The sequence below is a fragment of the Podarcis raffonei genome, chromosome 6, assembly GCF_027172205.1.
Source record: "Podarcis raffonei isolate rPodRaf1 chromosome 6, rPodRaf1.pri, whole genome shotgun sequence".
In the NCBI taxonomy this organism is placed as follows: Eukaryota; Metazoa; Chordata; class Lepidosauria; order Squamata; family Lacertidae; genus Podarcis; species Podarcis raffonei.
Window position 1 is genome coordinate 37,756,248 of NC_070607.1, and position 15,332 is coordinate 37,771,579.

The 15,332-nt window shown below is 41.9% G+C and overlaps 1 protein-coding gene across 6 annotated transcripts in view; it reads right to left on the reverse strand.

The window, feature by feature from the left end:
• Positions 1–15,332, reverse strand: part of SGIP1 (SH3GL interacting endocytic adaptor 1) — a 137,167-nt gene that overhangs the window by 100,494 nt on the left and 21,341 nt on the right. For 3 of the 6 annotated variants that reach the window (XM_053392132.1, XM_053392131.1, XM_053392133.1), the window contains one exon: positions 15,011–15,055. In XM_053392132.1, the coding sequence (XP_053248107.1) occupies positions 15,011–15,020 (10 nt within the window). In that variant the 5' untranslated portion in view covers positions 15,021–15,055. Of the gene's footprint in view, positions 1–1,828; positions 1,923–15,010; positions 15,301–15,332 lie in introns of those variants that run through there. The other 3 variants (XM_053392134.1, XM_053392138.1, XM_053392135.1) reach the window with 3 other exon arrangements.

The following is a 15,332-nucleotide window of genomic DNA, read 5'->3' on the forward strand; positions in this document are numbered from 1 at the left end:
AACAACTGGAGAGGCGGAACGGATTTACAACATAATTTTATGTGGGATGGGGTGGAACTGGTCTATTAACTGCCTCTTCCAAAGCTCTGCCAACTTCTGCTGGCCAGGGCAGGAGAGGACTAAATGTATTCCTCCCCTTAGATAGGGGGTAGAATTAGTTACACAAGCATACGAAGAGGGAGGCTATTCTGGGGCTTCTCTGAGGAACGAAGGGGCTTAGATCCAGTGTATCCAAAGCCACCACTATCATGCCGCATCCCCAGAATCGGGCCCAGTGTTAGGGCCAACCGATGGCTGGTCAAAAACCCACCAGCAATAGATCTATGCTCACAGTCATATTATTATTATTAGTAGTAGTAGTAGTAGTAGTAGTAATATTACTAAGCAGATGTGCTCATTGACCAGTGAAGCTCTTCCATGCATGGAGAGAGGTGCCTCCAATTCATCCCAAACTGCTCCCCAGGCCAGCTAGCAGATCCAGGGTTAGGACTGGAGTTTGCTTAAAAGTCAATATCCTTATATCATTCACATAATATTGTGAATCTAAATCTTTATATTTTGCCTTTATAGGGTTTTTTAAAAAAGAATATGGAAAACACCAGCAACTGATAATGAGTAGCAGAAAAAGTAATCTGAAGTAGCTTTTATGCTTCTTGTTATTTCTAAATGGATATTTTCTTTGTTTCTAAAAATAATATTATCTGTCATTAAGTAGTGTTAGTTTACAAATAATGATTTTTTTCAGTCACTATGGGCCTAATCATAATTATTGTTGCTCTTTTTTATTATTCTTACATAGTCTTTTCCAGATAAATCACCACAGACTAAAGGCTTTATCTCAAGTGTAAGGAGCCATCTTCCTGAAGATAATAGGAACTGGCAGTTACTGACCATAGCTTGTAGCAGTGTGAACTGTAAAAGAAAAAGGACTGAGAAATCTTGGACAGAAGCTAGATGAGAGCTTCATCTATAATGCTCAGTTTGTAGTTTTAAAAGACCACCAGAAAAGCCAGAAGTATCTCTAAAACTTCAGTCCTATAAATTCTTGCCTGGAGTAAGCCCAGCTGAGTTCTCAGGCTACTTGTGCCACATGTAAACCGTAAAGGGGACAGTCGGGTGAGTCTGAAAACCATTGGCAACAGTTCATTTGTTGCTTATTTTATCTTTCTCCACACTGCTGTCAGTAAGATGGGTTTTTCCTGCTTCTGCTACAGGAATATCAGAGTGTTTCCATAGCCACAGACACTAGGTTAATCTTTGGGATATGGACACCACGTTCACAGAGCAGAAAAATAAATAAAATATCAAACACAACCAGGGCTGGCCCTACCATTAGGCAAAGTGAGGTGACTACCTCAAGTGGTGGTGAAAGCAGCCCCTTGGCTGTTCCTTCTGAGCCCCCCGGCCATTCTCTTCTGTTGGAGGACAGAGCTGTATACGCTGTACAGCATGTCCTTGCACCCCCTAAACTAGCATGCTACCTCAGTTGTTGTGGAGTACACCATCCTGTCGTTAGTGATGAACTGAGGTTCCATTGCTTCTCTTAAGTGGAATGCGGAGGGGAACTGCCATTTTGTCCTTTGCCTTAGGCAGCAACACTCTGACCATCAACCCCCTCAAATACACAACTTACGCTCATTCCTATTAGAGGGTGAACCAATATCTTCTTTCCTTTCCTCATTACCCTGAAGTGCAGCTATCTTGACTGTGTGTGGTGTATCATCATCCAATTCCTGCACCACAGCCTTTGTATACAGGGAACATATAGCATGGGCCATTGACTTAATCTAGAGTTTCAGAGAGTAAGGGAACGATTTCAAGTCCTTACCCATCTTCCACTACACTTTCCTGGAAGCATGATAAGAAGGTCCTCCCTTCTTGATCCATGACACTAAACGCCTCTCTAAGCAACACCATAGCAACCATGTTGTAGGAAGTGATGCTTGAGAAGTCCATTATGACTGGTTGGGTTTGACACCAATCAACAAACACACAAGTAAAGCTTCCTCATTTGGCTTGCTTTGGAAGCCAGTAAGAGCCTGCTCTGGTCTTCCAGGGAACCAGGCAGGGTCAGCAATCAAGGGTCAGCACAGCAGTGTCCCTAATTTCCAGGGATGTCCCTGATTTAGAGAATCTGCCCCAGTTTCTGATTTGATCCTGGAATGTCCAGCTTTTCCTTAGGATGTCCCTATTTTTATTGGAGAAATGTTGGGGGGATGGAGTTATCAAACCCCCAAGACGCCTGAAGACAATCCTGTATAGGGAGGTTTTTAAAAAATGTTTAATGATTTATTATGTTTTTATATATGCTGGAAGCTGCCCAGAGTGGCTGGGGCAACCCAGTAAGATGTGTGGGGTATAAATGGTAAAATTATCATTATGAAATGAGACATCCCTATTTTCATCAGAGAAATGTTGGCGGGTATGGCATAGGCATGTGTCAAGGGGGTCACCCCCCACAAGGGACCTGATGACAAGAGCTCCCTGGAGCTGCTGCAGTGAGAAAGAGACTCATGGTGTTGAAAGGACTATGGGAGTTCTTGCCCAAGGGCTCTCCTAAACCTGGAGCCAACAAGGATTACAGACAAAGAGAAGCTTGAATCCAAACATCCTCTGAGCAAGTAATTCTAGCTTGGCCTTAGACAGTAGGAAAATATTGACCTCTGCTCTAGATTTGCCTATCTTCTGAGGCCCAGTTAGATACTTGCTTAGTAATAGAATGCGCAGAATCAAGTCTCACCATGGTCCACTGGAGAAGCAGAGCAGATTCCATTTTACTGGCTGCCAATACAAGCAACCGTGGCTGGAAAACACTTCCAAGCATTCACCTTACCTTGTGCACTCCTCATGACCCCAGAGGCCAATACAGGCAGAAGGAGACTTCTTAATGATAAAACATGACAAAATGATCATTCAAGAGATAAAATGTGAATTGCCCCACGTATCTGCAGTAAACGACCAAAATAAATGAACGAAAGAGGGCACATATTTCCTGCTCGATGCAGCACAACACCAGAACACAGGGAGAGAAACCATAAACCAGCTTACTCAACAGCATATCAGGTAAAAGAACAGAAATATCTATAGACCCACTTTAATTAATTAATTTCTATAGCACTAGCAATGTACATGTTGCTTTACAGTATCCCCAGATGGGGAGTTAGCTGAAGACAGAGAAGGGGAAATAGAGACAGTATTGGAGGACTAAGGGGGTTCAGCCAAAGGCTCCAGGGAAGGGATCTGAAAGGAGGGAAGTAGTGGGTGGGGGAAGAGAGAGAGAGAGCAGGCACTCTGAAACTAGTTTGGGGGGAGCTACCAGGAATCAAAGTAACTGAGGGAGGATTAGGTAAAGGTAAAGGGACCCCTGACCATTAGGTCGAGTCATGGCCGACTCTGGGGTTGCGGCGCTCATCTCGCTTTATTGGCCAAGGGTCATGTGGCCAGCATGACTAAGCCACTTCTGGCTAACCAGAGCAGCGCACGGAAAGGCCGTTTACCTTCCCGCCGGAGCAGTACCCATTTATCTACTTGCACTTTGACGTGCTTTCACGTCAAAAAAAATTCCTTAAATAAGAGACACAGGGGAATGATTAATGGACTTCAATGTCTGTACACTAATGCGCAAAGCATGGGAAATAAACAAGATGAGCTTGAGCTCTTGGTACAGCAAACTAAATATGACATAATAGGCATCACTGAAACCTGGTGGGATAAGTCCCATGATTGGAATGTAATAATGGAGGGATACAATCTATTTCAGAGAAACAGACCAGACAAGAAAGGAGGAGGAGTGGCGTTATATGTCAGGGATGTGTATACCTGTGAAGAGATCCAAGATTTAGAACCTCAAAGCCAAAGTGAGAGCATTTGGGTCAAAATTAAGGGAGAGAAGAATAACAGTGACCTCATTGTGGAAGTTTACTATAGATCCCCAAGCCAAACGGAGGACATAGATGATGCCTTCCTGGAACAGATGGCCAAGCATGCAAAAGGAAGGGAGATAGTAGTAATGGGGGACTTCAATTACCCGGATATTTGTTGGATGTCAAACTCAGCCAAGAGCATAAGGTCAAACAAATTCCTCACTGGCCTTGCAGACAACTTCATTGTCCAGAAAGTGGGAGAAGCAACAAGAGGAACAGCCATTTTAGATCCGGTCCTAACCAATGTTGATGACCTGGTTAGTGGGGTAGAAGTGGAAGGATCATTAGGCGCGAGTGATCATGCTCTTCTGAAGTTTATTATATAGCGGAAAGGAGCAGCCAAGCATACTAGGACTCAATTTCTTGACTTTAAGAAAGCCGACTTCATAAAACTTATGAAGTGCTGAGTGAGGTCCCATGGACAGTAATACTAAAAGGAAAGGGAGTTCATGATGGCTGGGAGTTTGTTAAGAGGGAGATAGTAAAAGCACAACTTTTACCAATGAGACGGAAACATGGAAGGTGCCTAAAGAAGCCAGGGTGGCTATCTAAAGAACTTTTAACTGAGTTAAGATTAAAAAAGGATGTGTACAAAAAATGGAAAAGGGGTGAAACCACCAAAGAGGAATTCAAACAAATAGCCAGCACGTGTAGACACGAAGTCAGAAAAGCTAAAGCACAGAATGAACTCAGGCTTGCTAGAGAGGTTAAAAGCAACAAAAAGGGCTTTTATGGGTATGTTCGTAGCAAAAGGAAGAAAAAAGAAACAGTGGGGTCACTCAGAGGAGAAGATGGTGAAATGCAAACAGGGGGCACAGAAAGGGCTGAACTCCTCAATGCCTTTTTTGCCTCAGTCTTCTCCGATAAAGAAAACGATGCCCGACCTGAAGAATTTGGAGCAAATGATTCAGCAGAGGAAACACAGCCCAGAATAACTAAGGAGATAGTACAATAATACTTGGCTAGTTTAGATGTATTCAAGTCTCCAGGGCCAGATGAACTGCATCCAAGAGTATTAAAAGAACTGGCAGATGTGATCTCAGAACCACTGGCAGTCCTCTTTGAGAATTCCTGGAGAACAGGCGAAGTCCCGGCAGACTGGAGGAGGGCAAATGTTGTCCCTATTTTCAAAAAGGGGAAAAGAGAGGACCCAAATAATTACCGCCCAGTCAGTCTGACATCAATACCAGGGAAGATTCTGGACCAGATCATTAAGCAAACAGTCTGTGAGCACCTAGAAAGGAATGCTGTGATCACCAATAGTCAGCATGGATTTCTGAAAAATAAGTCATGTCAGACTAACCTGATCTCATTTTTTGACAGAATTACAAGCCTGGTAGATGAAGGGAACGCAGTGGATGTAGCCTACCTTGATTTCAGCAAGGCATTTGACAAGGTCCCCCATGATATTCTTGTAAAGAAGCTGGTAAAATGCGGTCTTGACTATGCTACCACTCAGTGGATTTGTAACTGGCTGACTGACCGAACCCAAAGGGTGCTCATCAATGGTTCCTCTTCATCCTGGAGAAGAGTGACTAGTGGGGTGCCACAGGGTTCTGTCTTGGGCCCGGTCTTATTCAACATCTTTATCAACGACTTGGATGATGGACTCAAGGGCATCCTGATCAAATTTGCAGATGACACCAAACTGGGAGGGGTGGCTAACACCCCAGAGGACAGGATCACACTTCAAAACGACCTTGACAGATTGGAGAACTGGGCCAAAACAAACAAGATGAATTTTAACAGGGAGAAATGTAAAGTATTGCACTTGGGCAAAAAAAATGAGAGGCACAAATACAAGATGGGTGACACCTGGCTTGAGAGCAGTACATGTGAAAAGGATCTAGGAGTCTTGGTTGACCACAAACTTGACATGAGCCAACAGTGTGACGCGGCAGCTAAAAAAGCCAATGCAATTCTGGGCTGCATCAATAGGAGTATAGCATCTAGATCAAGGGAAGTAATGGTGCCACTGTATTCTGCTCTGGTCAGACCTCACCTGGAGTACTGTGTCCAGTTCTGGGCACCACAGTTCAAGAAGGACACTGGCAAACTGGAACGTGTCCAGAGGAGGGCAACCAAAATGGTCAAAGGCCTGGAAACGATGCCTTATGAGGAACGGCTAAGGGAGCTGGGCATGTTTAGCCTGGAGAAGAAGAGGTTAAGGGGTGATATGATAGCCATGTTCAAATATATAAAAGGATGTCACATAGAGGAGGGAGAAAGGTTGTTTTCTGCTGCTCCAGAGAAGCGGATACGGAGCAATGGTTCGAAACTACAAGAAAGAAGATTCCACCTAAACATTAGGAAGAACTTCCTGACAGTAAGAGCTGTTCGACAGTGGAATTTGCTGCCAAGGAGTGTGGTGGAGTCTCCTTCTTTGGAGGTCTTTAAGCAGAGACTTGACAACCATATGTCAGGAGTGCTCTGATGGTGTTTCCTGCTTGGCAGGGGGTTGGACTCGATGGCCCTTGTGGTCTCTTCCAACTCTATGATTCTATGATTCTATGCTAGGTTGGCAGGAGCAACGAAATTAAAAGACACCTGCATAACCTTGCTAGCGTGTGAAATGAGTGCAATTGTGTGGTAGTTGGAGCATTCTTTGGCACTGCCCTTCTTTGGGATTGGGATGTAGACTGACTTTCTCCAATCCTCTGGCCGCTGCTGAGTTTTCCAAACTTGCTGGCATATTGAGTGTAGCACCTTAACAGCATCATCTTTTAAAATTTTAAATAGTTCAGCTGGAATATCATCACTTCCACTGGCTTTATTAGCAGTGCTTTCTAAGGCCCATTTGACTTCACTCTCCAGAATGTCTGGTTCAAGGTCAGCAACCACACTACCTGGGGTGTACGAGACATCCATATCTTTCTGGTATAATTCCTCTGTGTATTCTTGCCACTTCTTCTTGATGTATTCTGCTTCTGTTAGGTCCTTACCACTTTTGTCCTTTATTACAGTAATCTTTGTACAAAATGTTCCTTTCATATCTCTAATTTTCTTGAACAGATCTCTAGTTTTTCCCATTCTGTTGTTTTCCTCTATTTCTTTGCATTGCTCGTTTAAGAAGGCCCTCTTGTCTCTCCTTGCTATTTTTTGGAAATCTGCATTCAATTTCCTGTATCTTTCACTATCTCCCTCACATTTTGCTTGCCTTCTCTCCCCCGCTATTTTAAGGCCTCATTGGACAGCCACTTTGCTTTCTTGCATTTCCTTTTCATTGGGATGGTTTTTGTTGCTGCCTCCTGTATAATGTTACAATAGGGTTACCACACGTCTCCAGTTTCTGGGGACAGTCCCCGGATTTGTAAATCTGTCCCCGGACAAATTCCATCCCTGGAATGTCCCCAGATTTGCAAATCTGTCCCCGGGAAACATGGCAGCTGCAGTCTTAGCAGTTGGCTCTGGCTGGCTTCAGGAGCTGCTCACTGCTGTGGCGCCCACCATTCTTCCTGCGCCACGGCAGTGAGCAGCAAACAGCTCCTGAAGCCAGCCAGAGCCAACTGCACTACCAGGCTGGGCCCTCCTGGGCAATGGCCACCCGCCTTTGACCCCCGAGCCTCCCCTGATCTGTCAAAACAAAGGTGGAAGGGGGAAGGAGATCGGGGAAGAATTGGGAGTCATGGGCAGGCGGCGTGCTGTTGCCCAGTTTTTTTAAAAAAACCTGCGCATTTATGTTTCACAGGGTGCAAAAGAAGGCCTTTGCACCTTTATACAATATGCATGTGTGCTTGGGGGCCCAGGGTCTTTTGCCTCACCATCCCCACTACTGACGCCCTGTTGCTACTCAGCTTCAAAAAAATAAAAAATAAAAGAAGTGTTCCCAGATTCATTAAAAAAAATCTGGTAACCATATGTTACGAGCCTCCATCCATAGTTCTTCAGGCACTCTGTCCACCAAATCTAAATCCAACAACATATGGATGGCCAAAGGCTCCTTATATCCCTGCGCAGTATGAAGCAACTATTTCTGCCACACTTAGTGCAAACAGAATATTTTCCTCCCAAGACAAATTGCAAAGCAGGAGTATGGTTTTTGTTGGGACTCTGACAGCAGGAAGAACCCTCACCCCTCTACCCACGTACCATGGTCCCAATCCAGATGAGGCTCGGCATGATAATGGTTCTTAAAACTTCACTTTGTAATCTGGCTCTTTTTCTGTACACTGTGAAGCATATTTAAACATGTGAATGGTGTCAGCCATCTTTTTTTGTTACCCACAATGCCCACTGGAATGCTGCTGTGTCATGACATATAGATAAGTACGCTGGCTGCAATGGATTCAATTCCACCCACTCCTTCACAGTAGCAGAAACACTTTGGCCTAGTTGCAGTTTTAACTGTCTCCTGCAATTTTCATAAGATCTGTACTCCTTATATAGATACAAGAAAACAGATTTGCATAAACATCTTCACGCATGACCTATAATTTAACCTCATTTTCCCTCTCACAGCAATGGGTTTTGCATTCCAGTCTTCCTGGACATCAAGACATAGGTAGGTTGTTCCCTGCCCCCCCTTAAATACTTGAGCTTTGCTTACAGATGTTCAGGTTAATATGTACAACTCAGTATGAAATAAAAAAAACCCCTTATTAACTATGTTAAATAACCAGAAGGTTATTTTAAAAGTTCAATTCACTGCACCTGGTTTTATAACAAAGAAGAGTTAGCCAGTGAAATGGGTGGTATATAAATTTAATAAATAATACTAAATAATATCATGGGTGAAGAATGTTGGAATAAATACAGGATAAGCTGGTAAAGGGACACTCAACTCTTTCACGCACCACTACAAGTGTGTACTGAGTAAATGAAAGAAGCATCACTTCTGTATTTGACTGTGGATATTTGGTTTTTTGCAGGTGTGGAGAACCTTTGGCCTTCCAGATGTTTCTGGACTACAGTTCCCATCATCTATGACAGTCAGCCAAGCTGGTTGGGGCTGATTTGAGCTGCGGTCTAACAGTACCTAGGTCACAGGTTCCCCACCTCTGGTGTACTGCTCACCAGCAAACCATTCGTCTCCTATATAATGTGCACTCTCAAGTACTAAGATAATTGTAGTGAAATACTAGAACTATTGACCCAACTTAGCCAAAGTGAAGAGAGCAGTTAAACCAAACTAGTATTAAGTGAAGATGCTTATCCATAGGCTTGATTCTCTCACCAAAATAAATGGGACGTATAGGTGCTCAACTTTAGTTGGACTGCTCTCATTATTTCCAGAAGGAATACAACAAACACTATAGCTGTATACAAGTATTAAAACACTTCTAAAACACTTCTAAAAATTATACAAGAAGCACATTAGCTCAAACTGATTGACGTCTGGAAGTCTATTTCCCCCTCTACATGTATATGACTGAACATAAGTTTGGCTATGTGCCATATACAGCTGGACAAGACACATAGGTTTTCCCCACAGACTAAAAGACTAGCTCTGAGCAAACAATAAATACAGCTTAGAATAAGCCATCACAGAGGTGGATAGTCTTGCTAAATGCTATTGAAAAGCAATATAATTCAAACTACGGTAAGTCCAAAAGTCTTTGACTATTGAAATGAAATGGAAGGTTGTTCCTCACCTTTTCACTTCCTGTGGGATTGTTTTTTTAAGTCCTGCATATTCAAAACACAAAGTTAGGGCAGCTAGGTGCTGATTGGTCACTCATTATGCTGTGTTTGCTTGTGTAGATTTTGGAAGCATCTATGAGAGATTGACTCACCTGGATAGGTCAAAACAAAAGAGGAACACTATGCAAGGCACCGATTGTTGAGTGCACAAGAGTCAACGATGCTGCAGGTGGCCCTAGAACAGTATTTCTAGTTCTTGCATATCTCAACATCCTGCGCTGAAAGGTGAGGAAGGGGAAATAGTGTTGACTGGCTCTATAATATGTTGTATAAAGATGCTTTGCAATGAATACCCCTTTGCCTGTTTTCTGGTAAGACAAATTATAGGAAAAATTACTGCTATTAATATAGTTAAAGCTATGGTTTTCCCAGTAGTGATGTATGGAAGTGAGAGCTGGACCATAAAGAAGGCTGATCGCCAAAGAATTGATGCTTTTGAATTATGGTGCTGGAGGAGACTCTTGAGAGTCCCATGGACTGCAAGAATATCATTCATGATGACTGTATGATATCTCATGTTTTGGAGGCTGTATGCTACTGAATACCAGTAGCTGGAAAGCACAAGTGGGAAGTTTGTTGTTGCATTCAAGCCCTCCTGGCCATCTTCCCAAAGGCATGTGGTTGTCCAGTGAGAAGAGGAGGCAGAACTAGATGGTCCTTTGGTCTCATTTAGCAGGGCTCTTCTTATGTTCTACGTTTGGGTGCCATGGGAGACCTTGAATCCCACTCAGCCATGGACTTAGTGCCTGGCCTTATGCAAGTTGCAGTTATACAGTTTTAGTTCCTGATCAGCCGCAGGGAATACATGTGGCCTAGCCCACAGGATTGTTGTGAAGAGAAATTGGAGAATGACTGTAATGTAATGAACATGTTTAAAAGTGCTGTAAATGCTAAGTGCAAACAATATCTCTCAACTTTCATCGTCAATAATCCAAGAAAACCACTAAAAAGGGGGGATATCTGCCAATATTTCATTTTTTACCAAGATTTAGCACTCAATTAAAAGCAGAGAAATTAGAAAAGGTGGTACAATAGTTCTGCCATTTGTATGTAGCACAGAATATAGCACAAGAAAGTATGCTTCCTATTTGGAATGCATGCTGTCAAGCTGCAGTGCTCCAAGCTTTACATTTGCACAATGCTATCTTGCCTGAAGGACAAACAATTGTTACTGATGCATTACAGTTGCCTAAGATACAGTAGACGCGGGTGGCGCTGTGGGTAAAACCTCAGCGCCTAGGACTTGCCGATTGCATGGTCGACGGTTCGAATCCCCGCGGTGGGGTGAGCTCCCGTCGTTCGGTCCCAGCTCCTGCCCACCTAGCAGTTCGAAAGCACCCTTAAGTGCAAGTAGATAAATAGGTACCGCTTTATAGCGGGAAGGTAAACGGCGTTTCCGTTTGCTGCTCTGGTGCCGGTCGCCAGAGCAGCTTCGTCACGCTGGCCACGTGACCTGGAAGTGTCTGCGGACAGCGCTGGTTCCCGGCCTCTAGAGTGAGATGAGCGCACAACCCTAGAGTCTGTCAAGACTGGCCCGTACGGGCAGGGGTACCTTTACCTTTACCTTAAGATACAGTAGTCATTTTAGGCTTGACGGAAACATAAGATTTTTGCCATCTTGAAAAATTTTCATTGTCAAAATAAGTAAAAAGGAGTTAACTCGAAAGTAGATTTATTCTACAAAACAAGTACAGACTGAGACAAAAATTCTGTTTGAACCTCTAATTATTTGGGAGGGGATCCTTAATGAGTGTGGGTGTCCATTTATATTCAGCTTCCATAAAATTAAAGTTTCCAGTTATTTGACCACGGAAGCTGTTCATTCACAAATGCTTTAGACTACGCCTCTCTTATCACCAGGTGCTAGGCAACAATGTTTTCATTTCCCCAGTCTTTTAACAATATTAATGGTTTTTTTTAAAAAAGTTTGTTGTTTATGCTTTATTTGAATTGCATCAGTTTGCCCTATAAGTTCTGCTGAAGGGCAGTGGAAATATTTAAATAAAGAATATTAAATACACGGCAGACATTTAGGATTGGGCTGGCTATTCCAACACCCCACACATGCACCTGCAGTCCACACACTGGACACTGTTTACATGGGAATGCATCTGCTTAGTGATCAATGCATGTAGGCCCAGACTGCACAATCTATACACAATAAAGCAAACAGCATCTGTCTATATGGTAACTGCATGCAGCTTCAGCTTGAATCAGTTTTGTTTTAAAATGTCTGCAAATATCAGTTTTTATGATAATGGAATTTCCAACTTTTGCTGAGCTTTCTTAGGCCTTTAGCATAGTCATACATTTCCTCTTTCTTCATTCATACTGCAAATTCCCCAAAGCCCAAACAAATCCAGTATTGGGAATGTGCATTAGCCCAAATGATTTTCCAACAGTACAGGTTTACCCAAGCCAGCTCAAAAGAGATACCGTATACTACTGCTCTTGGGAATAAGAATTACTGTTTGCTGGTGTGATTATAAAACAGATCTGCTGACGTTAGAACAGCAGAATAGAAATCCAGCTCAAGTTTGGGCACAAGATGGATCAACAATCTGTTTTTAATGTGATAATTTTCAGATCTAGTCAAAGTTGTTTGAAATACAATATGCATATAAAACACAGTAAGACAATTATTTTGTCTTTAAATTTTGGCACATGGGTGGAAAGAGGAGGCCTCATGCCTTGCAGCCAATTAGTTATTTATTTCAATTAGTTATTTATTTCAACCAATATATTACATCTCAGCTCAACAACTGTTGGCCATGCTCCACAGACCCGGCCTTCCCTTCCATTTTACCTTTCTTCCTTCCAATTTTACCTGGTCTCCCAGACCCTAATCCAACATGGAAGGAGCCCTTCCATTCAGAGAAACCTAGTTAGGATACAAGCCCCAGAACATAACCACCACAAAACATTAGATTTTTTTTAAAAATCATCAAAATCCTATGGTAAACAGGCCTTCAGGGAAATATACCTAAGCAGAAGAGAGAAGTATGGGAGTAGAGAAGGCTTGAAGCTTTCTAGGAGGTTGGAGACCAAACACTGATGTATATACACTCCCAGGGAAGGGAGTTCCACCAATATATTCCTCTGTGAAAGAGGTTAAAGAATGAGCAGGTAATTTCTTGGTCTCAATACCATTGGTTCCACTCGTATGTTTATGTGTGTGTGTGTATATATATATATATATATATATATGTGTGTGTGTGTGTGTGTGTGTGAGAGAGAGAGAGAGAGAGAGAGAGAGAGAGACCAGCACACATTGTCTTGCACATTTTAAACACAATTTGTGGAACAGATTAAATAACAAATGGTATTTTTTTTCATTCTTTCAAATATAACAAACATTAAAAAGAGACCCTCATGTCTGTTCACACAATTTGGATGCTTATCTGAAAAAGAAACTTTGGGAAAGATTTAAATTGTTTTGATTTGCTTCGACTGGAGTTCACTATTCTCCAGTCCAAATACCAGCTTAAAAGCATTTGAAAATTCAGGAATTTCATAATTATGCTAATAAGAATGATTTTACCTTTCAGTTCTCAGTTGTTTATGGCTCCTGAAAGCATTATGCTAATTAAAAAGGCTAGTAACTTAGGCCACTCCAACAAGTATGCTATCTCTATGTGTAGCTTCCTCTCATTGCAAAAAACCTAAAATGGTATTATTTTGTCATCTCCAAGAAATGCCTGCAATATGTCTCATGGGTACCTACAAATTTATGATATTACAGGCAATAAACTCACTGTACGTGTGTTTGTTTAATTCATATTTAAATTAAACAGAACTTTCATAAAGCTTAATAATATGCACTGAACTTAACACGTGACAGTGCAATATATAGCAGGAAAGAGGGAGGCAGGGAATCAAAGCTGTGTCTTACTGTGATATGATCTTCAAACAGCATGCTTAAATTGTTAAAAATCTCAACAGACTAAAAACTGAGTTTGGTTTCTATTTGACTGTATTCATTCATATTGCAATTTAGGTACAGTAATTATTATTTTTAAAGAAACACATAGGCCACAAACTGCAATTTAAATGTATACTGGTTCTTCAGCTATATAGACTGCATTTCCTGCTACAGAAAAGGCTTTATGAAATTTGTCATAGTCAAGAAAAGGCTGTGATATGGGATGACATCCATAGTTAGACATCTTACAGTGATGGTAGGGGAAATGGCAGGCAAATAAACCTTTAGCTGTGAAATCATCAATCTTTACTGAATATGCAGGATAAGTGCAGTTTTCCCCTTTGAGCTGCCTACTTCTTCGGACTATTATATTTGTATTGGGCGCAAAACTGTATGGATCATTTTTACAAAAGCTAGTATCTCTGCAGCATGTTGTGGTATGAAAGCCACAAAAAATGCAGTCTCAGTATACCAGCTATGAATGCCTTTAACCTCCTTACTAATTTTGTCATCATCTCAGAAACCGTAGAACAATTAAGAATTTTATCTTAGTTCAACATCCCAGGGTGGATTCCTTTCCCTCAAGAGCTCAGAATTGGTGAAGCAAAAAATAGTATTCTAGAGGTTTGCAATATTTCCACCTCAGAAAGATAAAACCCTCTTGCAAGAGACCTGTCAAACTGAATTATGATCCATATTTCAACCATACATGCTTATATGTACATGTTTCACTATACCAGCAAGAGCCCTATGGTACTTAGTGGGCCATGTTGTTTTACATAAAGTCACATACATTTCCCTATAGCAAAGCTCTAAGCTAAAAGAGGCTAACATTCTATGGCCACAACTGCTGCAAATTAAAGGGCTGGAGGATTGCTATGTTATGGCCTCCAAACACAAATACTACACTGATTGGAAAACCCAAAAGTATCCTTCTTTTCTTATGTTTGAATATATCTACATCCTTCTAATTATTTCAGGTGTATGTCTAAAGAAGTAATAACTAGAGAACAAAATAGATTCCTTCTCCAATAAAAGATTAAGTGAATCTAACCTGAAAATGTTTTATGCAACCCTTTTCTCCCCCCACCCCCCAAACATGCACAAAAAAGTGTCAGTGATTTTTCTACAGAGTATTCAACGCACCATTCTTAATGCAATAAAATAAAATACTCCCATCTTCCATATTTGCTATGCAAATGTTTCTCCCCTTCTCTTTATTTGCACAGAATATTTCAATGTGTCACTAACTGCTGGGTTTTCTTCCACCCTGAGAAGATCTGCATGAATAAAAAAATGTCCACAACCACAACTGCATCAACAGAACCGAGAATTTGATCACTAGAGATGGTATCTGGCAAGTCAGTTATTTCTACCACGGAAGTTCGGCTTTTAATATTTTTAATGCTGCACCCAGAATGTTCTATAGATGATACCCATCTAAGGCATCAACAGTTTTGCCCTCCAAGCACTGCTGTGACACACAGCGCTAAAAATGTTAAGGCATAATCAGAGCAGAACCTACCTTCCATCATGGTGGCAGAATTGCATTCCTCAGTTTCCACAGAGCCTGAAAAAATACAGGAAATTACGATTCCAGTTATCAGATGCTTAATGTAAGCCCTTAAAACCAGTGTCTTAGATACATGATTGGTGCAGCAGCCAGAAGAAAATAAAATGCGGAGGAAAAAACAGAATGAGAGTGTGCTAAGGCAAAAGATAGGCCATGGATGCTGCTGTAGCTGTATCACCTACAGGCTCACAGAAGGATGCTGAGAGAGAGAGAGAGAGAGAGAGAGAGAGAGAGAGAGAGAGAGGGAGGGGTGGAGGGAGCTGGCTTAGCTCAC